Source organism: Ovis aries, chromosome 5 (assembly GCF_016772045.2).
Source record: "Ovis aries strain OAR_USU_Benz2616 breed Rambouillet chromosome 5, ARS-UI_Ramb_v3.0, whole genome shotgun sequence".
Taxonomy (NCBI): domain Eukaryota; kingdom Metazoa; phylum Chordata; class Mammalia; order Artiodactyla; family Bovidae; genus Ovis; species Ovis aries.
Genome location: NC_056058.1, coordinates 4,761,363 through 4,787,667, shown reverse-complemented (window position 1 = coordinate 4,787,667; position 26,305 = coordinate 4,761,363). Strand labels below are relative to the sequence as shown.

At 55.1% G+C, this 26,305-nt stretch overlaps 2 protein-coding genes and 1 long non-coding RNA gene across 8 annotated transcripts; 1 reads left to right on the top strand and 2 right to left on the bottom strand.

Moving 5' to 3' along the window:
• Window positions 1-8: 8 nt before the first annotated feature.
• RAB3A (RAB3A, member RAS oncogene family) lies at window positions 9-5,681 on the bottom strand. The gene is given in 5 exon segments (NM_001127284.3): window positions 9-864; window positions 1,807-1,931; window positions 2,936-3,054; window positions 4,199-4,426; window positions 5,546-5,681. Coding segments are annotated over 4 exon segments (663 nt in total). The 5' UTR covers window positions 5,546-5,681; the 3' UTR covers window positions 9-673.
• Window positions 5,682-9,969: 4,288 nt separating this feature from the next.
• On the bottom strand, window positions 9,970-21,759 carry PDE4C (phosphodiesterase 4C). 5 transcript variants are annotated; one of them, XM_012177688.4, is made up of 15 exons: window positions 21,589-21,759; window positions 17,925-18,116; window positions 17,352-17,388; window positions 17,191-17,264; window positions 16,930-16,982; window positions 16,551-16,663; window positions 16,380-16,473; window positions 15,680-15,843; window positions 15,384-15,482; window positions 14,801-14,965; window positions 14,616-14,715; window positions 13,886-14,040; window positions 12,376-12,498; window positions 11,938-12,120; window positions 9,970-11,408 (listed from the first exon to the last, which is right to left on the bottom strand). In XM_012177688.4, exons 1-15 carry the CDS (start codon window positions 21,732-21,734, stop codon window positions 11,001-11,003), a joined length of 2,106 nt encoding a protein of 701 aa, XP_012033078.3. In that variant the 5' UTR covers window positions 21,735-21,759; the 3' UTR covers window positions 9,970-11,000. The 5 variants fall into 5 exon arrangements, with proteins under 5 accessions (XP_012033078.3, XP_012033079.3, XP_060272191.1 ...); XM_012177689.4 differs by having other exon boundaries at window positions 16,551-16,660; XM_060416208.1 differs by lacking the exon at window positions 21,589-21,759 and adding an exon at window positions 19,778-20,058.
• On the top strand, window positions 20,143-26,051 carry LOC114114816 (uncharacterized). Of its 2 annotated transcripts, XR_006059813.2 has the most exons (4): window positions 20,143-20,544; window positions 22,134-24,167; window positions 24,557-24,712; window positions 24,964-26,051. It is a non-coding gene; the product is annotated as an uncharacterized LOC114114816 (long non-coding RNA). The 2 variants fall into 2 exon arrangements; XR_009600778.1 differs by having other exon boundaries at window positions 22,134-25,819.
• The last annotated feature ends 254 nt before the right edge of the window (window positions 26,052-26,305 follow it).

The following is a 26,305-nucleotide window of genomic DNA, read 5'->3' as shown; positions in this document are numbered from 1 at the left end:
GCCGGTGCTCATAGGGACATTGTATCATCCATTCACTTTATTGGGTGTGTGTAGTGTTGTCATGACGTCTCCTGGGGGGCTGGGGGGCATGTTTGACACTCACGACGTCAGAACAGGTCTGGTTGGGAGTGGTATCCCAGGGTGGTGCATATCTGCAGCAACCCCCCCACCCCGCTCCCAAAAAAACCTTGGGGGTGAAGAGCCAGGTGGGCCATTTCCTGGCTCTGACCCACCCAGTGGTCCACGTTGAGATGCCTGCAGCCACCTGGACCCACCATGCCAGAGCCAAGAGGCTGGCTACCTCCCATCACCCGACCAGCCTGCCTTGGGGTGTCATCTGGCCCCCTCTTCAAAACTGATAATTGTTGATGGGGGTGAATTTATAAAAAGGTGGGGTCTGGAGGGAAGAGTGAGCGGTGAGTTCACGGGGCCACGACACGCCACTGCAGAGCGAGAACAGGGCTGTATGTACAGGGTGGGGCGTGGAGGGGGGGGGTGCCCGAGCCCCCGGGGGACATCTCCAATAAATAAATAAATAGCTACGATAATAAATAGGGTGATGGGCTAAATCGGGGCAGGGGACTCACGCCCATGGCCAGTAGGGGCCCTGGTTCAGGCCCAGGGGGCGGGCAGGGGCGGGACCGGGATGGGGCAGGGCGGGGCAGGGCAGCTCTCAGCAGGCGCAGTCCTGATGCGGAGGCGCCTGCTGGTCCGTGAGCTGTGGGCCCTGCTTGGCGCCGGTGACTGCGGGATCGGCCGTGTCCAATGACTCAGACATCTTCTCGCAGATGACGTCCACAAGGCGCTCAAAGGTCTGCTTGACATTAATGTTGTCCTTGGCGCTTGCCTCAAAGAACTCGAACCCTGTGGTCGGGGAAGGGAGGGGTGAGGACGCTGGACCCCCCACGCCCAGACACACTTTGCTGAGGACAGGTAACACCTGGAGTTTCCCAGTGCCAGATGCATGTTAAAGGCACGGACAAGTCCCATGGCGAAGCAACAGTGGACTGAGTCAGCCTTTATTTCCTGGACTCCTTTCTTCACCCTAAAATTCTCCTCATTGTCCCCAGAGCCGCTGCATGGAACAAGGGAGTGCCCAAGCCCTTGGGGGACATCTCCAATAAATAAATAACTACGATAATAAATAGGGTGATGGGCTAATTCCCTGCTCCCACCATCCGGCCCAGCCCTGGTCCTGGCAGCATCTGACACAGATCCAGGCCTTTCCTGCTCACACAAACTCCATGGCTTCCTACTGCCCTCTGAAGAGTCTGACTCCCCAGCTGGTAGTTCAGGTCCTGCATGATCAACCATATTTCCTCCAAGTGATCCCCATGTTCCAGTCATGTAAAACTATTTGCCAAAAAGATCTTTCCCACGTCCAGTCACTTTCTTCTGTCTGAAAGATCACCGTTTTTCTTCAAATACCAGTTCCAATGCCCCACTTCCAGGAAGCCTTACCTATGCCAGGCAGAGCCTGGCTCCCTGCTGGTTCCGCCAGCCCAGATCCCTCCCTCTCACAAATCTGTAGGCCTCTTGGACCCAGCAACACCCGCACTAGTCTGGGCAGTGACAGTATCAGAATGAATCATTAACTTCTTGCAGAGTGAACTCCTAAACGTCCCTCAAGACCCACCTGAAATGGCCCCTGGATCAAAGGCCAGCTCACAGAGAGTATAAACTATCGGGATTCAAATCCAGGCCGCGTCTTGGCTTAGCTGTGAGATCTTGGGTGTGTGTCTTCTCCTTTCAGGGCCTCAGTGTCCCTTCCCTAGCCTGTGATGTCCAGCATCACTGGCTACTCACCCAGGTGGTCCGCCAGTTGTCGACCACGTTCCGATGACACCACCCGCTCGTCCTCCATGTCGCACTTGTTCCCTACCAGCAGCACCTGGGCATTGTCCCATGAATAGGTCTTGATCTGGGTTGACCTGGAGGAGGTGGTGACAGAGGAAGGTTAGGGCTTGGAGAATCTGAGCACCAACCCCCTCCCCCATCTCCTTGTCACTCATCCTATTCAAGCCCCCACCTCCCATTAAGTCTCTATTTTTAATATTTATTTATTTGGCTATGCCAGGTCTTAGGTGCAGCACACAGGATCTTTGATCTTCCTTGCGGGATGTGGGATCTAGTTCCCTGACCAGGGATGGATCCTGGGCCCCCTGCCCTGGGAGTGCAGTCTTAGCCACTGGAAAGTGAAACTGTTAGTTGCTTAGTCATGTCTGACTCAGTGACCCCATGGACTGCAGCCTACCAGGCTACTCTGTCCATGGAATTCTCCAGGCAAAAATACTGGAGTAGGTAGCCATTCCCTTCTCCAGGGGATCTTCCTGACCTGGGTCACCTGCGTTGCAGGTAGATTCTTTACCATCTGAGCCACCAGGGAAGCCCACTGAACCACCAGGGAAATCCTGTCCCATTAATTCTTGAGGAGGGCAAGGCTCAGTCTCTCCTCCTGCCTTTGTCCTGCCAGGAACACTCTTCTCTCTTCAGGGGCCTGCTCCCACAGTTCCTGAACTTGAGAGTCCCTCGTTCAAGAAGTCTTTCCCACCCTTCCCAGATCCCCCACCCCCAGAGAAGAATTCTCCCTCTTGAACAAATGCAAACATTTTCTCAAAATTTATCATTACTCTCAGCAGAAAATGTACATGTTTATACCTTCAGAACTTGCAAACGATCTTTATATTTTCTGTCCCTCCCAGACTTTTTTCCCCCTTACATGTTTATAGTTTCCTTTTCCTACCTAAAATCTTTCTTTCCCATTCTTTTGAGCTGATGCCACATTGTTTTAATGTTTATAGATTGATAGCATAGCTGGGACCCCGATATCGTTATTTACATTTCTGCCAAGGGGCTGGGACTCTCTGGTCTCGGCCTGAACCCCAGGCTTTACACGAAGCCTGGCTCAGAAGAGGGCAGGTGGGGGCTCACATACCAGTCCTGCACAGCGTTGAAGGACTCCTCGTTGGTGATGTCGTACATGAGGATGAAGCCCATGGCGCCCCGGTAGTAGGCTGTCGTGATGGTCCGGTACCGCTCTTGCCCCGCTGTGTCCTGGGAAGAAGAGGTGGGGTGTCAGAGAGGAGATACATGGAAGTTCCTCAGCATGGGAATGAACTCTGAGATGGTGGAGGCCAGCCCCCTTGAGGCTTAGAGGAGCAGGGGCTTGCCCAGAGGCACAGTGGGTCAGGAAGAGTGAGTCGGCTGCCTATCCCAGGGAATGTAGTACCAGTGATCCCAAGGTACCTACAGCATCATTCCTTCATTCATTTGACACACAGGGACCTGTGCCACACCCTGTGCTGAGCCCTGAGGACACAGTCATTAACAAAATGGGCCAAAATCACTGCCCTTTTGGAATTGACAGCTCTGTGCAGGAAACAGAGAATCAACCCATGACAAGAAAGAAAATGCATCCTCAGCTCACAGAAATGTATTGTCAGAAAGTAATGAGACAGGAGAAGAAAAAAAAACCAGGCAAGGATGGGCAGTGTGGGTTGGGGGACAATTTAAAAACTTGAAGGATGAGGGAGGGAGTCATACAGGGGTCGGGAGAAGGAAAGTCTAGGCAAATGCCCTAAAGTGGAACTGGGTCTGGTACATTTGAGGAACAATGAAGAGGCTGAGGAGATGGAGGGAGACAGATGAGATGAGGTATCAACAGGGGATGACCAGGCAGGGTCTCCTCAGCCAAGGGAAGGTTGCAGGTGTTACCAAGAGTGAGGTGGGGGCCATGGAAGGACTGAGAGCAGGGAACAACCAGCTCTGGCTTGGGATTTATCAGATCCCTTTAGGACCCAGAGGTGTTGAGGGAGGTGGCCTGAAGACCCTGGTGGAGGAGCCTGCTCTTGGCCCAGGGAATGAGGCTGGGGGGTCAGGATCCCTCTGAAACCTCATCCAGACACTCATGGAGGAACTTGAATATGGGGAAACTGAGGCACTCAGCAAGCGATGCATCTGATGATGTCAGGGGTAGGACAGGACCCAGCATTTACCCCTTCCCCACCCCTGGAGAGCACTGATGGGAGAAACCGGACACTCTCTTCTGTGCCTCTAGCCCCTGGTACACAGTAAGCACCTCATAAATGCCCAGTATGTAATGAGTGAATCTAGACAGGAAAGAAATAGGCAGAGCTGGGGCTGCTGTTCCTGGTGGGGGGAGAGTGATGGAGCCAGAAGGCCCCCCAGCTGGACCCACCCAGATCTGCAGCTTGATCCTCTTATCGTTTCGGTAGATGGTCTTGACCTTGAAGTCGATGCCTACAGTGCTGACAAAGGCAGGCGTGAAGGAGTCGTCTGCATAGCGGAAGAGGAAAGATGTCTTGCCCACGCTGCTGTTTCCGATGATGAGGATTTTGAACATGTAGTCGAAGTTCTGGTCCGAAGATTCCTTCTGCCCATAGCGAGCGTCTGTGGCGGATGCCATCTGCAGGTGTGGGGCGTAGGCGAAGGTGAGGGATCCCCTCCGTCCCCAAACGCCCAGGCTCAGGCTAGAGAGCTCCCAGCGAGAGACAGAGATTACTCTTATCCCATCAGGAGCCCCAGTGCTAACGGCGCGCCCCACCGCAGAGGGCGGGCCGTGACCTTGAAAGGCCTGAGGTTCCAGGGGAGGACCTCAGAGCGAAGGGGATGGAGACACCTTGCAGCCCCCTCCAGCAGGCCTGCACCCCGGACCTGGTTGTAACCTAAGCCCTACAGCTGCGCCAGAAGAGGTGACCAACTGCGGCCGGCCCCGCCCCCCATCAATCATTCATGTTCCTCAGAACTGAGCCTCGCGGGCGCACGTGCACACGCGTGTACGGTACCGCGGGGACGCGTGTCTGCCGTCCTTCTCCCAGACTCCCAGGCTGGGAGAGCTCGAGCTGTGACAGCTATATCACGTGACAGGCACGCGGCGTGCACACGCTCACGTGCACACAGCAGGGCACATACTGGGACAAGCTCGATGCACGAGAAAGAGCCAGACACCTGTCTGCACGCCAACATGTATATACAAATGTGAAAACCCACCGTGCGCAATGCGTCCTCCACCCATGCAGCCCAGTACACGTCACCTACACGGGCACACATCTCTGTGCACATAGGCACACTTGTGCGCGCACACGAGCAGTCCACGCGTCTGCCTCCACATGCCTGTAACACTCACAGTCTTGGGTCGGGATCCCCAAGGTATGCAGGAGCATACCCTGATAAACAAGCAAGGGTACACACAGACCCTCTTGCACAGGCGGGCGCGCACACGAGTGTGCACTCCACGCGCACGCGCACGCAGAGCCTCCCGCGCGCACAGCTTCCCGCAAGGCACTCGCCTCATCTCCCCTCCCCCTCCACCGCAGAGCCGGGGATGGAGGGATGGGGGTGGGGGTGAGGACAGGGCAGGTAGAGGGAGCCGAGGCCCTCCCCCTCCCCAGACTCGCGACCGCAGCATCCTTCTGCCTCATTTAAGGCTGGCCAACTTCGTCCCCTATCCCAAGCAGACCACCAGTCAAATCAAGGTTATATAGGTGCTCGGCGCGGAAGCGCACCTGGAGGCCTGGGAGCTCACCTTGTTCTGCACTGATGCTGTGGCGACCCTAGCGGCGGCGACTTTTTTGGCAGTGGCGGTGACGGGGCCCCCGGTGTGCTGATGTGGGGCTGCGCTGCAGCGGAGGCGGCGGCAGCGGCTGAGGCCCCTGCAGTCCTCGGTGACGTCCTGCAAAGGGCGGGGCGGGGCCTCACATGCAGATACGGCCGTGATGCCATTCTAGGGCGGAGCCACTGATGGAGATACGGTCTACTGTCGCAGGCAGAGCCGGGAGGGGCGGGGCTCTTGCACAGATTGAGGCGAGAACGGGGCGGGGCCCAGAGAGCGCATCCAGTAGCTAGCAGAAGCGGTGCAGGAGGGGAGGAATCGCTTGCTGGCTCCGCCTCTCTACAGTATAAGGGAAGCGGGGCTTCGCAGCGCCTTCTCACTGGCTTAAGTGCTCGAGCGACAGGGTAAGTAACCAGTCAAAGATTGCCAACCCCTCCTCCTGTCCAATGGTGGTTTCCGGGCGATTGAAGGGCCCAGAGGTTGAGGCCTCAACTGAGCCTGAGTCTTCTGGGGGCGTTCCCCTTCCCCGCCCCCACGCACCCCAGGTCTTAGACTCGGGAGGTAGCCGTTCAGTCCAAGGTGCTGTGACCGCTCATTAAACTCCCCCTATTCCCAATTTCAGAAAAGAGGAAGCGAGGTTCGAGAAAGTGCTCTATATCTCTTATTTACAGGGTTCAAAGTAAGTATAAAAGAAGAAATAGCTGAAATAGGGATCAAGATAGACCCTGTCTCATTGCTGATATGTACCCTGGTGGCTCAGACGGTAAAGAATCTGACTGCAATGCGGAAGTCCTGGGTTCGATCCCTGGGTTGGGAAGATCCTCTGGCGAAGAGAATGGCTACCCATTCCATATTCTTGCCTGGATAATTCCATGGACAGAGGAGCCTGGTGGGCTGTATAACAGTTCATGGGGTCGCAAAGAACTGGACACCATTGAGCGACTAACACACTCAAGACCCCTGAAGGGGGTGGGGCTAGTAGATGCTCCACCCTGTTTCTGAGATGAAGAAAGGAGAAATCGGGATCAAGAGAGCCACCCTCCGCCACCAATTGCCGGAAAAGAAGGGGCTGACGGACGCTCCGGGAACCCCTCTCCTTCCTGCGCCCCATTTCCAGAGAAAAATTCAAATGGCGGAAGTAGGGCAGGAAAACAGCCTGTCCCCTAATCTCGCAAAGTCTGCGGTTAAAACAAACAACAACAAAAAACAAACAACAACAACAACCCCCCAAAAGTAGGAAACAGTGAGGTTTAAAGACCCTGCAATAAAGGAGTGGGGTGGGGAAGGAGATGCTGTGCTCCTGCTGGACTCCTGAGCTAAAAGACAGGGATGGAGAGTCCTCCCTCCACCATCCTGGCAAAACTAGACTCAGAGATGGAGGCTCTGGGGTCCAAGATGACCCGTCATCCCCCAACGATCTTGATGTGAAAAAGTCAGAATGGGGGCTGGCGCGGAAGAACGAGACCTCGGCCTCCATTCCAGGGCGCTACCGTCCGCCCAGCTCCGGTCTCCACACCCGGCAGGGGGCGTGTGGCCCCAGGCAAATTCTGATCTCCCTGATTCCTCCTCTGGAGACGAGGGGCGGAGCTGGTCCTGTTTATAAAAAGCTCACCAGCTGCAGAGGCGCCTAGAGACCAGAATAACTTAGCGCCTGGAGGCCGCCCCCCACCCCCAGCGCCCCGGAAGTGCGGAGAAGTTCCGCACCCCCTGCTCTCCCTGCAGTTGGGAAATCTATTTTTTCCAAAGGATAACATCTTTGTCCCTCCTCCTCACTCGGACTATAAAAGTATCACAAACCCACTGCGGCGAATTGGGAAATTTTTTAAAATATAAATATAAATCCACCTCCAATTCCCCACTGGAAGACCAGCAGTCGAGTTTCCGCTTTGGCGTGGGGAGTGGGGGGCTCCAGGCATTGCCCTGCTGGAGGTGAAGGCATGCGACTTTGCTAGGCTCCCTGATCTCCCAGGCGATACCCACTTATTTTTTCCCTAAAGCGTAAAAAGCTCATAACAATGTGTACCAGCTTCTGCCCAAAAGGTATTTGGTATTTTAAACTAAAAATAATGGAAGGACTTTATTGCTAAGAGTCAGCAAAAGCATCTGGAGTTAGGGATGGTAGAATTGGAGGTGTGAGCTACAGACTTCAGGGGAGGTGTCCTATGTGGCCAGGGAGACATAGCCGGGGTGGGAGGGGTGGGGGGGAGAAGGGCTCCAAACCCTCTCAGATCCCACCCCACTACCTCCCCACTAGCTCCATATTTTAGCTTCCAGATACAGTCTTGCCTCAGGGCCTTTGCACCCGCTGTTTCCTCTGCCTGAGCTGTTTGCCTAGCTCTCCCTGCGCCGGGCTTTCTCATCACCTTCAGGTCTCCAATCAACACCCACCTCCCTCTGGAAGCTCTGCTTTCACGCTGTCACTTCCTATCATGTCACATCTTTCTCCTTCCTGACACATCCCCATCAGAAATGTCACGCTAACTCATTTATTCAATAGCCAGCTGTGAGCTCTGAGAGCCAGGGGTTGGTGTCCTGAGCACCCGCACCTGTAGACACAGTAGGCACTCTGTGATGGTAAGATATGAGTGGATCTATGAATCGGTGAAGGGTTGAAGGGAGGATGACTTTGGCCACTGAGGTTAGGGAAGGCCTCTCCGAGGAAGTGACATTTGAGCAGGAATCTGAAGGAGGAAAAGGAGCTGGCCACGGGGAGAAGTGGGGGGACAGTGCTCTGCCAGAGGGAACAGCAAGTGCAAAGGCCTTCAGGCTGGAACTCACTAAATAAGCTCAAAGGACAGCCCCTCTTCAGAAGGGGGGTTGCAGGCAATATTTTCTCCCTAAACAGAGGGCAAACGGGTCCTAGAGTCAAGGCCTGAAAGTCCCCAGGGGCCCTAAAGAACTTCTCTTTCCCTTTGGATCTAGGATGGGCCATAAAGGCAAAGAGTATGTCCCTCAGGAAAGACCCTAAACAGAGAAAATGGGAGACCTGGAGCATGCGAATGACTTCTTCCTCTCTCTCTCTGCGAGCTTCAGGTCCTACTTCTGTGAAACGGAAAGAAGAGGGCACTAGTGGTAAAGAGCCCGCCCGCCAGTGCAGGAGACATAGCAGACGCGGTTCCATCCCTGGGTCGAGAAGACCCCCTGGAGGAAGGCAGGGCAACCCTCTCCCGTTTTCTTGCCTGGAGAATCCCATGGACAGAGGAGTCTGGCAGGCTACAGTCCACAGAGTCACAAAGAGTCGGATATGACTGAAGCAACTCAGCACACACACGTGCACAAAGCAAGCCTATTCTACCTGTGAAATGACACAGGCTCAGGAAGGTTAAGAGATTTGTTGAAGTTGTCAAAGTCAGTCTCTGGGGGAGAGGGTGGTAGAAACAAAGCAAAGAATCCCAGAGAGCTTCTACTATTGCCAGCCTGGAGTGGGAGTGGGAGAGTCAGGAAGGACTTCCTGGAGGAGGGGATGCTGAACTGAGACCCAAAGGGTGAGGATGAGGCACAGAAGTATTCCAGGTGGCAGGCACAGCATGTGCAAAGGGCCTGAGGTGGCACTGTGCTTGGGGTATGAAAAGCCAGCATGCAGAGTTCACAGTAAGGAGGAGAGGGAGGAATAGCTGTGGCCCAAATCGAAGGAGAACATATGACTGTTCTTATGAATGAGGGGGAGAAAAAAACAGAAATAAGGTGAAATGCTGAAGGCAGATGATCTAGGGGTGAGATTATAGCAGAATTTTATTTTCATCCTTACATGTTTCCATTATTTGCAAATTCTCTGCAGTGACCATGTATTACTTGCAAGTAAAGGGGAAGGGATAAAAAAATTATAAATAAAAATCCCATAAATCTCTGCCTTTTAAAAGCCTGGAAGGAAATGTACCAAGTTCATGATCCAGATGCCCTTTCATTCTCTTTTGGTGAAGTTAGATGATTAATTGTGATGACGATGAATTATCAGTGGAATGGAATTATTAATGAAATTATTTAGGAATGAAACCAGCCGTTCTTGAAGCCAGACGCTGCCCTGTAATGATTTCTGTCATGTATAAATCTTCAGACACGCAGGGAGGGAGGGTAGCGAGGTGGGGGGACGGGGGATGGGGGATACTGAGGACTCCGGAAGTGAACAGTGAATCTGAGACTTGAGCACAGAGCCATCTCACCTGCTCGGCGCCCCGCCCGCCCGCAACCCTCAGGATGAACTCCACTTAGCCGGGCCCGGAGAGACTTCCTGCAAGGCTAGGACCCCGAATTCTCCCCCGCCTCCCCTCTGCGCCTCCTGCCACCAGGGGGCGCCGCTGGCTAACGTCTGGAGTCCAGCAGCATGGCCTTGAGCCCTGAGACCACAGGACAGACTCTCGGCTCCTGTTTCCCCATTCGTGAAACGGGCACGGTACTAATTCTGTGTGATAAAGTTTATTTTAATCCAAGCAAATGCCCCATATTTCTAAGAGATTTCAGGGAGGTCACACACATCACCCTCCAACCAAAATTTACCCATGTACCAGGATCAGGCCACAGAGGGGAAACTGAGGCCCAGAAGGGGTGATGACTCATAAGAAAGCGTCAGAAGCCTCCTTTTCCCTATGGGGAGTCTAGACAGCCTCAAAATCAGAAGATGGAGAGAACCTTCCTTGAAGGAGAATTCTGTGCTTTTGTTACTGTTCTCGAAAAGGGAGAGAATATGAGGGAGCCAGCAGGAGGCCCTAGGGCCAGGGAGAACCAGGATCCTTAGACCTGAAGACAGAAACCACAGCAACTTAAAGCAACATCCAGGGCACAAGCAGTAAAGGCTAAATCAACGTTCAGAGACAGTTCCTGACACAGAGCCCTCTCTTCCTTGGCGCCTACCATCACCCCCCTATCACCACCAGAACTCCAGAGCCAGAATTGGGTCCAGATGCAGTTTGGTGCTGAGAACTCCCCCGTTCAAATTCTTGTTCTCTTTCAGCGAGCTGCCTGGTAGACTTAGGGGAGGTGTCTAAGGGAGGGGTCATCTCCTCGAGACTGATTCCCCATCTCCTTGTGCAGAGGTACCCCAGAGGCACATAACAGGCACAGGCCAGGCACACAGTACGTGCCCAGTAAATATCTGATAAAGCATGAAAGAATAAAGTGACGGAGTGGCTCAAGAGTGACCACTGGACAAGATGGACAAAGGTGCCTGGCAGACACTCCCTTTCTACACCAGGGGTGGAAGTCCAGGAGGGAGAACTCAAGGGCCCTGGAAAAGGCTGCCCCCTGCCCCCACCAGCCTAGCTCCTTGGAGAGCTCTCTCAGCCGATCCCAGGGTCAGTGGACCCCACCCAGGTGCCTCCGATTCAGCCCTGAGACCTGCCTGTAGCAAAAAACCCCGTTGTCTCCCTGGGGAGGCAAAGCAGGGCCCACCTGGGATCTCTTCCTAGAAAGTCCACCCACCCATCCGGGGCCATTAGGTGCCCAAAGGCTCCGCCATTGCATTGCCCTCATGGTCCCTGCAGGGCTTGCCCACAGTCCTCTGGTAATCCAGGTGTGGGGCCCCAGGGTCTGGGCTGGCCCCAGGATCTGGGCTGGCCTCAGAGGATCGGAGCTCAGTGTCAGGTGACTTTGAGGCCTCTCCATCCAATGCTTCCTCCTCTTCTTCCTCCTCTTCCTCTGCCTCCTCCAGAGTAAGCTGAAACTGAAATCTGTCAGGGCTACCCTGCTTGGGGCTGGTGGGGTCCTCAGGGCTGCGTGGGATCTTGCTCTGGTACCACTCGCGGTTGTCCTCCAGAGTGTCCAGCAGGTCCTGTGCATCTGGGTGTACCAGGTCAGCCCACGTCTCCCACAGTGGATGGGCAATATAGTCAATGAAACCCACCTGTGGGTAATACAAAGTTGAGGGGATAGAGGTTGCTGAATGGTGAGTCGCTGTGGAACTTAAGCCCAGTCCAGGCAGGCCTTTGCCCAGGTTGTTCCCCTCTGCCTGGAATGCCATTTCCCAACTCCTAGTCATCCTTCAAAACCCTCTTCAAAAAACCTCTCCTCTAGGACGTCTCTCCTTCCCCTTTTAGGCTTCTCCAACACCTAAGTCTTTCCATCCACCTTAGCCCTGACTCCTGACTCCTCAGGGCTGATGAATGTGCCCCCAGCCTGGAACCCCTTCTAAAATACTCCATGTCACCCAGAACAAGCATTTCCAAACTCCACGAGTAAGTGCAGATCTCTCTTAAAGCATCCCAGAGGGAATATATCCCAGGACACATCAGACCCAGCCCAGTGCAGACCCTTAGGCCACACTGCCTCATTTGCCAGCCTGGGGTCAAGCCAGGAATCATAGGGTCAGCTCAGCCACTCCTTTCTTTCCCCTCTCCCCAGTGCCCAGCAGCTCAAATCAGTCACTCTCAGACCTGGGACTTCTCCACTGAAGCTGTGTGCTTATCACACATGGGGCTGATGTCCAGGCCTGATTCCCGTTCAGAGTCGCCCTGCTGGAAGAACTCGGCCATGATACGGTCTGTCCACTGGCGGTAGAGTGGTAGCGGCTTGGTGGGGTTGCTGAGGTCAGCACAGTGCACCAGGCTTTGCAAGACCTAGCAAGATCGAGGGTTGGGAGGGCTCAGGCCAGGCCACCCCCAGGCTGGTATCGGCCCTAAAGAGGCTGGTGCCATGGACACATCCATCTTACAGGTGGGGAAACTGAGGCCAGGGAGGGGAAGAGGTGGCTAAGACGAAGGCACATGACCACAGGTGCCTCTGTTTCTTCAAGTTGGGCATTCAGTTGGCACTTTATCCATGGAGCTAAAGGAGAGCTGTGGAAATCAGCCCAGGGCTGCCCAGCCACACACCTGGATGCGGTCAGAGTAGTTGTCTAGCAGCAAGACCCCAAGACTTGTCACCTTCTTGGTCTCCACCATGGTCTTGAGGTCAGCCAGGAGGTTCATGTGTTTGGACATGTCCGTGGCCAGCACCTGGAGGCAGGCGAGGGAAGATGACAGGTAGGAAGATAATGCTTGCCCCATCCCCATTCCCCACCTTGCAGATGTTGGACCCACTTGGTTCTTCAACCCTCTGAGCCTCAGTGTCCTCACCTGAGAAATGGGCGCATGTAATGAGATTCATTGCAAAACCAGCTCACAAAGAGGCTGAGTCAATAGTCCCTTCTCCAAGGTTGCTGGACTTGTGGGGTGCATCCCACACGTGGGACAGGGCATGGAGGAGGGAGATTAAGCCTGGGGGCTGAGATGAGTGTGCCGGAGGGCAGTAGAGAGACCCCGCTGATAACATGGCCAGTGCAAAGGCCCTAAGGCTACACAGAGGAGACAGTTGTGCCTGGACAAATGAGTGCAGGAGCAACGTAGGAGCAAGTGAGGGTGATAAGAGTGGGGAGGGCCTCAGCGGGGAGTGGGGGATTTATCCAGAGGGCTATGGGAGTCACAAGTGTACTTCGTGCTCCCCAAACTTCTCTGTGGCTGCTGCGTGGCTGGGAGGGCGGTTTTCAGCCATTAGAAAGGAAGTTCAGCCTTGAACACAACTGTTTAAAAATTACTTAGCTGTACCCCTCCAGGCCCAGCCCAGGGATGATCCACGGGTTTCTCTGAGAATCAGACAGAAGTCTCAAATCTTCTCCCCAAACCTCCCATCTGGCCCAAATGATGCTTCTGCTGGGGGTGCCTACTGCCCAAAGCTCCCACTCTCCCTTACCAAGCTTTCAGTTCTTCTTCACTTGGAGCCTTGGTTTCCTCTGAGCCCTCCTCACATGCTATTCCCTCTGCTGGAAACACTCCTCCCCATCCCATGATCTTTCGCACCCTGCAGGCCCTGGCTTCAGCATTCCCTCCTGGGGAAGTCCTCCCACCCTGAGCACCTCTCTACCACAGGGTCTGTCTACAGGTCCCCCATCATGGCTCTGCCTATGTGTCCATCTCCCCCACAGAGTGTAAGTCTCATGAAGCTACAAATTCTAATGGTCACCGGCAAAGGGCAAGCACACAGTAGATGCTCAATAAATGCTAGTTAAATAAATGACTTGAGACATAAGATCACAAAACCTACTGGTGTCTCCCAACTCGAAAAATATCAAATGCAGACAAAGTTGCACCTGACATCCCAGAAAGAAAATTTCTGGGAAAGAAAGAGTTTCCCAGAAAGAAAGAGTTTCCACATAGGTTGCACATGAATTGGATCGAAGACTTGAGTAGCCCAACCAAGGGCCAGTCAGTCCCACCTAAGGCTTGGACAGTCATTGTCTCATCTTACAAAACCAGGAAGCTCAGGCTCAGAATGGGGAGATGCTCTCATCCTACTGGACCCCCAGCCATGCCAAAATCACCCTCCCATCCATCACTGTGATCTCACTATGTCAATGACCATCCTGCGCAGACTCAGCCGCTGCTTGGTGCTGAGGTTCTGAAAGATGTCACAGTTCTCTGCTTGCAGCAGCTTGAAGCCCACAGCTAGGTGGTGGTTCTCCAGCACGGAGGCATCATTGTACATAAGTGCAAGCTCTGAGTCTGTGGGGGAAGTGGAGAGTCTCAAGACCCGCACACCCAACCCACTCCACCCAAAGGCTGGTTCTGTAAAGTCTTGGCAAACTCCTACTCATGCATTGCAGCCCCAACTTTAATGCCCCCTTCCTCTAGGAAGGCTTCTAGGACCCTGTCTCTCCCCATGGCCCTGACCTGGTTCTTCAGGGCCGGGGGCATCTGTGTTCAGCTCTGCCCCCTTGAGACTGGTGACTCCTTGGAGACTCGGCATGGCAGGAGAGAGTGCTAAGTGCTGCTTGAATGAACTACTGAGTCAGGGCTCCACTCTTTATTTCCACCTCTCCAGGGATGTATCAATATATAAGAGGTACCTAACCATTGCGTACAGCTCCTAAAGGATCCTGAACTTTAGAATCTCAGTGGGCTCACATCAGCTCTGCCACGTTTATTATTCTCTCATTTATTGGGTATCTGCTGTTTATCTAGGCCTGCTCTGAGCACCTAAGGGAGAGAAGATTGTGGCAGCTGTTTCAGAGCAGGGATGGGACCACCTAACATCACTTGATTGACAGGCGGTGGCAGGGCCCAGCTCCCTAACTCACTGGTGTTAATCAGAAACTGATTGGAGACCCCCGGATGGTCCACGTCATGGATGGCACTTGCAAAGATGGCAGCCAGGACTTCCAGGTCTGTGAACACGGCCTGAGTGGGCATGGAGCATAAGAGGTGAGGGACAGGGCCTCTGTGCCTGGCACCCACAGAGCCGCCCGCAGCCCCTGGGCCCTACCTCGAGCGCAGGTGTGGCGAGCAGCACGTGCGTGGACTGGGCCACGTCAGCAGCGTGTAGGCTGTTGTGGTAGGCCACATCATTGTGGTAGTGGCTCTCCAGCATCAGTAGGTAGGTGGCAAGCGTGTCTGCTGGGATCTGAAATGTCTTGAGCAGGTCCCGTTCCTGGTCCATCACAGGCCCCTAGTCAGGGCCTCAGCCTCTGGGTGGCAGTGCGCACTATTCCTGTGCCGTCTCTCCTGAATCCCTAGCCGTCTCTCAAGCGCCCTCTCTTCCAGGATGCTTCCCCTGCTTTCCCTCTGAATTCCCTTAGTCTCTGTTCTTCCCCTCTTTCTCATCTCTGATCACACAGTTGTTCCCTCCAGACTGGGTCTCTTCAGGCCTGCCCCAAGGCTGTTTTGTTGATAGTCAGCAATGAACTGTTAAACCTAATGAACTCCTATCCACCCTTCAATGCCCCTACTCAAATGACCCTATTCAGACATGTTAGGGAGGATTTGAGGATTATGCGTCCCCTGAGGTCCTGAGGTAGGAAGAAGTGAAGGAGACACGGGGTATCAGAAGCCACAGGCAGGGGAGGTACCTGAAAGATGCTGAACATGATAGCTGTGAGAGGCCGGTTCCCACTTAGCTCTGCCACCTTGAACACATCAAGCCCCCACTTGCTGGTGTCTTCCAGTTCCTAAAATGCGAAGGACTGGAGCTTAACTCAGCCCAACTTCCATAGACTCTGGAGCCTCGACCCCCATCCCCGGCCTCAGGTCCTACCATGAGCCTCACCTGGTCAGTATACAGGTGGGCAAACTGAGGGCCAGAACAGGGTATCCACACAGAGCATGCATCCAAACCTGGGTTTCAGCATTCCCGCTGGAAACCCACCTTGGCCAGCTGCCCCTCCTGATCCGTCTGGACGCCAAAGCGTGGGACGGTGGCTGTGGAAAGACTGGAACTGTGGGGAAGTGCACGCAGGCTGCTGATCTGGGACACGGGCCTTGGGGGCTCCGCGGGGGTCGCCCTGGGTAACTCCACTTCAGTCTGCTGCTCTGCAGGTGGGGCAGGGTAGGACTCAGAGAAGTCAGTTTGCCTGCTAGCGTTGGTCTGCTTGGCCTCAGGTACTGGACCTTGCCAAGCCTTGAGATCAGCTTAATGCCTTTTTACCTGAATCTAAGTAATCTCAGAGTAAAGTCCTGTCTGGCCTGTAGCTACCCTTCCCCTCTGTTCAAGGTTGATCTCAGTAACCCCTTCTGCTGGACATGGCCTCTGGGCATCTGGAGCTTAGTATTTTTTCTGGAAAGCCAAATGTCCTTTCCATCTCCCAAACTGGAGACCCGGCTGTGTGGTTCCTGCTAGCTCCTCCTTGGCAAACTTCTACTCATGCTTCAAAACCCTAACTTTAATGTCCCCCTCCTCCTGGAAGATCCTCCTGTTCCTCCCTCTGGTCCAGCCTTACCACACACGGCTGGAGGTGTCTGTGTCTGGTTCTATCTTCCTCAGTTGAACTCTGCAGTAGAAGGCTTTCTTTCTCTTCCCTCTTCCTATCTCTGCAATCTGGCCTAGGCAGTGACCCACCATAGCTCACCCAGGAAGGTTTGGGATATGTACTCGGACACTTGGTTCCCTGAGCGGCTGGTTTCAGACAGGTGAGTCAGCTCCCGGTTCAGCATCCGCTTGAACTGCAGAGGAAGATGAGGACAGTGAGGATGGGGCCCTGTGGACAAGGCAAGGGGTCGCAGTTATCCAGCCTCCTCACCTTGTTGGAGGCCATCTCCCCCACTGAGTGCTGCGTCTGTAATGTCTCCAGCTGATCCAGACACCAGTCCAGCTCGTCCAGTGTCTCCAAAGCCAGCTTCTGCCCAGTGTCTTCTGGGGGCCAAGTTGATCAGGGGTCTGCCCCACCCCCCACTCAGGAACCCCGCACCCCTCCTGCCCCCTTCTCTGCATCTGGACCCTGCAGCTCTTCCCAATGAGGCCACTCAGGACCCCCAGCTCTCTCCATCCCCAAAGGTGTTTGGGGTAAGAGGGCTTAGAATTAGCACAGCTTAAAGATTCATGGACTGGAGAGGTCACCACAGAGAGGGAGTTCACAGCTGTCCCACAGAGGATGGAGGGGATAGGAGTAGGCACATTACCTGTTGGTGGAGGGGGCTGGCTGCCAGATGGGGTGTTACAGACGCACGCCTGCCTGCAGTATAGTAGGCTCAGGAGTGGCCTGCCCCACCCTTGGGGCCTGCCCCCAAGGCCTCTAGGCCCCGCCCCCTCCTAGCTACTCCCCCTGCCCGCCCCGGCGAGTTGCCATCTCCAGCCCTTCCGCCCACGCCCAACTCTCCTTGGCCCACCTCATCTTTTGAACCCGCCCCTCTTTGCCAGGCCTCGCCCCGCCCCCTGCGTACTTGGCTGCCCCGCGATCTTGCAAGTGGGCAAGGGCCGCAACGTTGCTTCGAACTGTCCGCAGACTGGCCAGGACCTGCCGGGAGAGGGGTGGTGAGCATTGGAAAGGAGAGGTCGGCTCTGCCTGCTTGGCACACGACGGAAGGAAGAGGTGGGCACTCACCTGGGCAAAGGGCGTCACAATCAGGTCTTCTCCGTGTCTGCGGGGAGATGGGACATGGAAGGGCGGTCAGGAGGAGCCTTCCCAAAGCTCCCCATCTTCCAGTTTTTACCCACACTGTGCCCTCAGCTGAGTGCGTCCTTGGAGTGTCTTCCTGGAAGTCCCTGGTCTCCCCTCACCCGACGCTTCTCTGAAGGCCACCATAGCCCTTCTGACCACTCACTCACTTTATCCCCATCTCACAAATGGAGAATCTGAGTACCAGGGACAACAGGGGTCTTAGTAGAGGCAGGAAATGATGGCTACTAGGAAGCTCAAATCAAGGACTTTGTTGGGTTGCTGTTAACTGACTTCAATGTTTCTGGATTACCACCCAACCCCAACCTGGAGTCAGGCACAAAGGATCACGGGATAGCATTGTCATCCTGCTCAACTGAGTAAGTGAGTTGTCTGGCAAACTGCTATCTATACTTCAAAGCCCAGCTCAAATGGTCACCTGAAGGAGGTGTGTGAAACGGAGGAATAACAGAAAGAAGAAAGTACGAGGAGGTGTTATCCCACCAGCCTCAAACTCACAGGTCGCTGGCCATGGAGGAGTTCCGAGACATGGTTTTGGATGAGAGTTCATAGTCACTGTCTGAGCGGTACAGGAAGGACTCCCGCCTCTGACTGTGCTGGGCAGGCGCTTGGACGATCCGGCCAAAGCCAGATCCGGCCTGAGGGTCCAAGATGCTTCTCCCACACGAAAGCCCATTTTCCAGGTCCAAGCTGAAGGCAAAGGAGACATAGTCAGAGCTGAGGGTCCTGGCGTACGGATGCCACATCATAGTCTAAATCCATTTTCTCATGTCCTCCCCAGGGCAGGGTAGGAGTAGCCTGCAGCTTGTCCATCTGTTACAGTCACACCCACCCTAAGGGACACAGTGCCCCTCACGCCTCCATCTCTGCCTCTGAACCCGAGTCTTTTCCACTGGCCCTAATCTGGACTCCAGCACGTGAGTTGTGGATTTGTCTCTAAGTGGCTGTGTGACCATGGGTCACAGCTTTTCTGTGGACATCAACCACTGTTTCTAGTATGGGTATCGTAGACCACATCCAGGCTTCCCAAGTGGCGCTAGTGGTAAAGAACCCACCTGCCAATGCAGGAGACTTAATAGACATGGGTTTGGTCCCTGCGTTGGGAAGATCCCTTTGGGTAGGACACGGCAACCCACTCCAGTATGGAGAATTCCCATGGACAGAAGAGCCTGGCACGCTACAGTCCATAGGGTCGCAAAGAGTAGAACACAACTCAAGCAACTTAGCACGCATGCAGGCTTCATCCCCAGCACACTTCTAAGGGGGTTACAACCCAGCGCCTCAGGGCGCCTGTAACTTACCCAGATTACTAAGGGTAAGTGCATGGGGACTGGAAATGACTTCCTGGGCTTTCCTCTCAGGAGGGCACCTGGGTTTTGCCTAGATGGGGCACACTGGAAGGTCCCCCACAGCCAGGAGAGGCCCCACCCTCAGCTGTCCTTGGCTATGCCCTGGACCACCTGTCCCTTACCCCCAGCTCCAGGCCTCACCCTAAACCATAATATAGCCCTGCCCCCACCTCATCAACCTCGCCTTCAGCTCACTCAGCCCCATCCTCAGCTCCCCAGTTCCTCAGCTTTATTTTTGGCCTGAATTGCTTTGTCCTCCTCTTCCTTCAGGCCTTTGCACAGGCTGTGCCCTTTACCCAGGGCACGGTCCTCCCCTGTTCAAGGCAATCCCCACCCCCACCCCCCTATCTCTCAGCCCCATCTCTCCCTCCAGCCACGCTCTGACAAAGTAAGGGGGATCTAGGCCTCTCCCACTTGGAGTCAGAGGTCAGAGAAAGAATGGCAGGGGGCGTGGGGCTAGAACAGAAGTGTGAGACCAGGAGTTTGCAACCAGGGAGAGGGGCTGCAAGTGGGTCACAGAGAAGAGAGTAGGCAGGAAAAGTGGAGACAGGAAGACCCTGGGCGACGCCCCTAGGCAAAGGACTTCTAGCCAAGGTCCAGTGTCCACCTGGTCCCCTGCCAGGTCATCCCATCCAAGTCTGCAGGCTGGGATCAGCACCTGCCAGAAGGAAGACTCTGAGCAGGGAATTCGGTTCAGACCGAGTTGGGGGTCGGGAATTCCGCAGGACTCAGTCATGAACAGCCGAGTTTGACTAAGTTGGGTCTAGTCATACAGAATTGGGCCTCTTCGCTCTGAGTTCGGTCAGGGTGCTCTGTTTAGTCGCTCAGTCATGTCCGACTCTTTGTGACCCCCTGGACTGGGGCCTGCCAGCCTCCTCTGCCCATGGGATTCTCCAGGCAAGAATACTGGAATGGGTTGCCATGCCCTCTAGCGGGTCTTTCCAACCTTGGCCAACCCAGGGATCGAACCCAGGTCTCCCGTATTGCGGGCGGGTTCTTTACCGTCTGAGCCACCCGGGAAGCCCAAGGATCTGGGCTCTCTGAGGGTCTGGTCTTACAGGATTGGGCCTCTTCCCGCGGAGTTTGGTCGGGTGAGTTCGGCCGAATTTGGCTACCTCCGACTGCACTCGGGTATGTTCGGAAGCTTTCGGGCATGTTCGGCTGTGTCCGGCCGCACGAGGTTTTCGAGCAAGTCGAGGGGGCGCTCAAGCCACGTCAGGCACATTCGGTTTAGTCCGGCCCCATTCGGGTGTTCGGCTGTGTCCGATCGCTCTCGGTCCGTTCGGGTTGGGCTCTCGCAGAAGTCCCTACTTCAGAGCTTCTGAATTCCCGCCTCGTGACGTCACCCGGAGGGGCGGGGCTTCCTTGCGCTTTCCGGGCCTTGGAGCTGGCGGAGTGACTGGCGGAGACTCTTGGGGGCGGGGTACTTTCGGTGGATACCCTAAACCTGCGATCCGAGGGGGAGGCCCGGGAATGGCTACCACCTACCCCTCCCTCCCCTCTCCCCAAAGGTTCTGGAAAAGGCGCAACTGTGGATAAGTAGGGAAACTGAGGCCAGGAGAGGTCACAGGGTGCTGGGTTCAAATCCAAAAGCGAGTGCGGAGAGTTAGGGCTGAGCCGGGGTTTTCTCGCTGCGGACGACGCTGTTTTTCTTTCTGCTCTAAACTTAGCCGAGAGCGGCGGGGTCAAGCCGCGGTTCCATGACGCGGGCGGCGGGGAGAAAGTCGCACGGACTGTGGGAACGGCGCCTCCGTCCATCGGTTAAACAGGTAAACTGAGGCACAGGGGCTTCAGAAAGATCCGCCCTCTTCCAGCCTCACACCCTTGACGTCCTCGACGCCTTTGTGCTCACTCCCAAGCCCTCGGCTGGGACCCCTCTTCTTAGGCGGCTGGTGCACCGGGATGGGGGTGGGAGGTTCTCCCGAACCCGGAACCCCCTTCTGGCCTGAAATGGTGCCATCAGGGACCACCGTCACGACTGCCTCCCCACACACACCAGCTGTCGCTGGCCGTGTGACCTTGGAGAAGGGACCTTAGTCTCTGAGCCTCCAAGTGCCAAGTTACCAAGTTGAGTGCTAAAGCCGCGCGAACCAAGCCCAAGGTACCAGACCCAGTCGGCGCCCACCAGCCCCACCTCCAACCCCAGCCTCTGCCCCGCAACCCACGATGTTACAGTGGCTTCTTGAAGGGCCGGAATTTAAACCCAAAGCGATGGGACGAGTCTTTGAAGGAGGCCACTAAGTGGGGCTGCGCAGAAGTGGCGCTCCGCGCCTGTCAGCTCTCAGCCTGGGACAGCAACAAGCCCTGTTACATCGCGAACACCCTGCCTCAAAGGCCTCCATCAGATCACGTCTTCTTCTGAGGATACCGAGGGCTTAGTGTGAGGCCACCAGGCCACCCCGTTGTTGGCACCGGGGTGGATGGCCCGGGCAGACCAAGGCGGGGAGTGACCCTCATCCCTTCACTGCTTGGACGTTCAGCCCGCCCGCCCCGGGTTGGCAAGGGTCAGAAGGAGACGTGAGCCTCGGCCCGTCCTGCTCCGGGGCACGCAGCTGGAAAGGGACAGACGGCTGGTCCCCTGGGCATGTATCCAGGCGGTGGGTGGAGAGAAACAGATGGAGAGAGAGAGGCAGTCATCAACTAAAAGAGACAGAGATAGAGCAGGGGCAGAGAGATAACCCTGAAAAAAGGGCAAAGGAGCAGAGCTTTTATGCCCTAACCCTCCAACCTAGCTCCCACTGTCCTTGATTCTGCCCCTCCCACCTCCAGCCCGGCGGTTCCGATGACCCCTGCAAGGCCCTGTCTCGCCTCACCACAGCGGATGGGCCACGGTGAAGCGCCGCTGCAGGCGAATGCTCTGGTTCACCAGGAGCTTCCTGAAGAGCCCGGGGGAGCCGCGCGGGGAGCCCCGAGGGGAGCTCGGCCCAGGGGCCGGGGCGGGAGCAGGGGCACCCTGCATCGCCAAGACCGCGTGGAGGCTGGACGCAGCACTGGCTGCTCGGGACCTTTTCTGGACAGCCACGGGGGCGGGGCCCTGCGGGGAGCGAACCCAAGGCGCAACCGCCCCGCCTTCGCCGCGGGACCCGCTCAGGGACGCCCCCACGGGGACACATGGGGGAAACTGAGGCACTGAGCTAGACGGGGCTCTCTGCTTCCCTGCTTTGGGGCAGCCCAGAAACTGCGTCTTACACCACTTCCCTCTCAGCATGTCCCCCAGAGGTGTAGCTTGCTGGGCTGAAAAGAGAGATACGGAAGTCAGAAAAGGAAGTTCCCTCCACTATCAGGGAGTCTCCGAGTATGCGGAGGGGCTGCCCAGATCCCACACAGTACTTTCAATCCCCCTCTGCCCATTTTCCAGATGGAGAAACTGAGGCCAGAGCCACCAAGAGCCTGCTCAGAAACTACAGTCCTTGAGTCTTTTGTCGGGTGGAGAAACTGAGGCTTGGAGAAAGGTGGAAATAGACTGAAGTCTTCACTGCAAGTCTCCTCCCCCTCTTTCTGTCCCCCTCCACAAGCCCCCACGTGACCTCCACCTGCTCTGACATTCTCCGGTCCCTGTCTCTGGATCCTTCCCCCTCTCCTGCTGCCTCCCCTAGACAAACATCCGCACTCTACTCCTGCCAAGCCTCCCGCCCTGTGAAGCTTCAGCTTGACAGCCCACCCCTAGAAGGACCCCCAGAAAGGGAAGCTTTGCCCCTAGTGTCGGGGATGGGGGACATTCAAGAGTCTGTACCAGCTGGCTTACCCCGGATTGCTGGGTCAGGTGGTCCTGCCTCACTCTTCAGAAAACAAAACCAAGTCTCAGAGAGTGTCGTGCCTGGAGGTGAGGCCCAGAACGCCCCCCTGCTGGTGACAAGTCACCAAGGAGCAAGGAGCCTGGGCCTCCCAGCTGAGGCCCCACAGGAGCTCTGGGCTTGACTGTGTCCTGCGTGTGATAACAGACCCCTTGCCTGAGCCTTGCTCCAGGGGACTTCACCAGTTTGGGGGTGCCAAGACAAATGCCACCCAGGTTTCTGGCAGTCCTGGGGGGATATGAGATATTATTTCAGGAGATTAGGCTTCAGTGGGGAGACCCTGACCCTCCCCTGACATCTCAATCATACTATGGTCCCTGTTGAGATGAGAAACTGGAGGCTCACAGAGGAGTCATGCTGGGGCCCAGGAGAAGAGTCTCAAGGGTCTGGCTAGGAACCCCCTTCTGTCCCCAGGGCCCTGCAACCGGACACCTGGTGGGAATCAGACTCTCTGTCCCCAAGACAAAAATACCATCTGTAGCTGCTGTGACTGGACCTAATTATAGCTGGTCCCCAGAGGATAAAGGCCGCCGGGCTCAGTCTAGTGGAGAGACTGGGGTTGGGGCCAAGGAGGCTTGACACCACCCCCAGGCCTGTGGGAGGGGCTCAGGATGCTCTTGTGGCCCCGAGGAGACACCGAGGCAGAGGGAGATTCAGTCCCTTTCCTGAGTTCACAGACACAAAATAGAAGGTTAAGACTAAACACACGGGTACAAACTGAGCATTTCTTGCTCTTCTGGTGCCGAGCCAAGGGCTGTACATGTAAAAGTCATTTGATTTTCAGAGCAGCTCTATACAGTGGGGACTAGTATTCTCATTTTGTGGATGGGGAAATTGAGGCACGGAGAAGGGTGCTCATTGCCTGAAGTCACTCAAGGCTGGGTTGGCAGGCTCCCCAGCCTCTCCCAACTTAATGCTTAACTAGCTCCATCCCCTGAGCTTGAGTAAGCTCCAGGAGTTGGTGATGGACAGGGAACCCTCACGTGCTGCAAGTCCATGGGATCGCAAAGAGTTGGACTGAGCAACTGAACTGAACTGAGCTCCATCGCCTGTGTAGTCCCAGATCCTGCTGCTGCTGCTAAGTCACTTCAGTTGTGTCCGACTCTGTGAGACCCCATAGACAGCAGCCCGTCAGGCTCCCCTGTCCCTGGGATTCTCCAGGCAAGAACACTGGAGTGGGTTGCCATTTCCTTCTCCAATGCATGAAAGTGAAAAGTGAAAGGGAAGTCGCTCAGTTGTGTCTGACTCTTCGCGACCCCATGGACTGTAGCCCACCAGGCTCCTCTGTCCATGGGATTTTCCAGGCAAGAGTACTGGAGTGGGGTGCCATCACCTTCTCCAGTCCCAGATGCTACTCTGACATTAATGCTTTATCAATAATTTTAATGTTAATGTTTCATTAATAGATTCAACTTTAAATATTTTATGACCAGTTTTTTTTTTTTTTTATGACCAGTTTTAACAGTAATGCTTTTACAGTTATCAGTTACTTTTTGGATGGAGAAATAGCTGCGAAGCCAAGACTCGGCATTCAAAGCCTGGCCTGCCTGACCTTGGGAGACTCCAAGCTTCGCCCAGGAGGGCAGAGGCCAAAGGAGGTTCTGACATGACTTTGGCTGACCCTAACTTTGTCTCTGCATGCTATGTGGCCTGGAGAGGTGACCATCAGTCTCTAGCGCCCTTAACACATCAATGTCTCCATTTCCCCTATTTGAGTGAGCCTCTTCCCTGGGCAGGGGCTTCCCTGGTGGCTCAGAGGTTAAAGCGCCTGCCTGCAATGCAGGAGACCTGGGTTTGATCCCTGGGTAGGGAAGATCCCCTGAAGAAGGAAATGGCAACCCACTCCAGTATTCTTGCCTGGAGAATCCCATGGACAGAGGAGCCTGGTGGGCTACAGTCCACGGGGTCACAAAGAGTCGGATACGACTGAGTAACTTAACTTTCTTTCTTTCTTCCTTGGGCAAGCACTTATCTCCTCTGCCACTAGGTGGCCCTAGTGAGACAGGAGGTGGATGCTGTTACCCTGTTTTCTGAACAAATACACCTGGATCTGGAGAGGAGAGATGACTTGCCCAAGTCTCCCTGAAGAGTCTAGAGAGAGAGGAGAGTGGAGGCTGAGTCCCACGTGCAGGAGCTCACAGGGGTAAGATCTCTCTCTCCTCTGCTCCAGAGCCTCTGGTGGCTTCCCATTGTCCTCACTTCTGAATCCACACCTCCCTGGAGGCCTTGTGTAGCCCAACCCCTGCCTGTCTCCCCAGCCTCCTCCTCTTGGCTCACTCTGCTCCAGGCTCATCATCTCCCGCTCCTTGCTGTGTTTTTGGAAGCATCCAGGCTCATTCCTATCCCATGCGCTCGCCGGAAGCCTCCTCCCCTGCTAACTTTTTTGTTTTTTAGGTCACAGTTGAAGCATTGCCCTCGGCAGGAAGCCCTCCCTGACCAGCTAAATAAGTGAATATCCTCAGAGCACCCTCTTATTGGTACAATTTCCTATGTAATGTCCTGATTATTTGATCTGTGTCTGCCTCACCTACCAAAGCTTCCCAGGTCGCTCAGCTGGTAAAGAGTCCACCTGCAATGCGGAAGACCCCAGTTCAATCCCTGGGTCAGGAAGATCCCCTGAGAAGGGATAGGCTACCCACTCCAGTTTTCTTGGGCTTCCCTGGTGGTTCAGACAGTAAAGAATCTGCCTGCAATGCAGGAGATCTGGGTTCAGTCCCTGGGTTGGGAAGATCTCCTGGGGAAGGGAACGGCTACCCACTCCAGTATTCTTGCCTAGAGAATCCCATGGACAGAGGAGCCTGGCGGGCCACAGTCCATGGGGTCGCAAAGAGTCAGACACGATTGAGTGACTTTCACTTTCACCCACCATGCCCTTGAGGGAAGGACCAGGTCTGCCTTGTTCCCAGTTGTGACCTCCGTGGCCAGCACTGAGTAGGTACTCAGTAAATGCTTGAGAAATTATTAGAGAACCTCCCCTCCTGCCCTCCAGCCACATTGGTCTGTGTTCAGCTCCTCACACATCTGATCTTCTTGAGTCTGAGGCTTTGCACTTTCTATTCCTTCTCCTTGGCATACCCTTCTCTACACTCCTTAGCGGACTTCACTTTATCCTTCAGGCTAAGCTTAGAGGTCACTTCTTCCAAGTGGTCCTTCCTCTCCTCCTGGCCCCAGCTGCTGGGCTGGAAGCCTCCTCTGGGCCCTACAGCACCCTGATCTCATTCCTTCACAATATAGATCGCTCCGTATGGTCTCCAGCTGGTACGTCTGTCTCTACAATTAGCCTATGAGCTCCCGCTTGCCCTTGGGCTGGGCCCCAGTCCAGGGTGTGGCACACAATAGCTGCTAAACAAATGTTTGCTGAACAAGATACTCAGACCCTCCCAGACTTCTGTGATCCACCTGGGGTGGTGGGGAGGCAAGCCACCCTGAGGCCTATGCTCTGGCACAGAATGTTCTTGACAAAATTCAAAACCTGTGAGTTTTTGTGTTTGCGTATCACTGATGACACTGAGACTCAGGGAAGCACCACCACTTGCTTGGAAGTGCACAGTATATGGGCCTTGAACCTAGCTTCCCTGAGGGCTGAGCCTCTCCCACCATATGTGCACATATAGGCAGGACACACACGCACACTCACAGGAACACAACCCACCACTCCTGCCTTCCAGGGCCACGTGGTTCTCCCCAGAAATGGGCCCAAACCTAGTTTCCATTTGTTCTTTCTGGAAGATGGAAA

Bases quoted from the DNA above. Each gene is read 5' to 3' on its own strand.
- PDE4C (XM_012177688.4), bottom strand. From the start codon at position 21,734: ATGCAGGGTGCCCCTGCTCCCGCCCCGGCCCCTGGGCCGAGCTCCCCT. The intron at 17,265-17,351 runs GTGAGTGCCCAC...CTCTCCCGGCAG, and splicing joins TTGTGACGCCCTTTGCCCAG to GTCCTGGCCAGTCTGCGGAC. The intron at 15,483-15,679 runs GTGGGTTTCCAG...TTCGCATTTTAG, and splicing joins AGGAGGGGCAGCTGGCCAAG to GAACTGGAAGACACCAGCAA.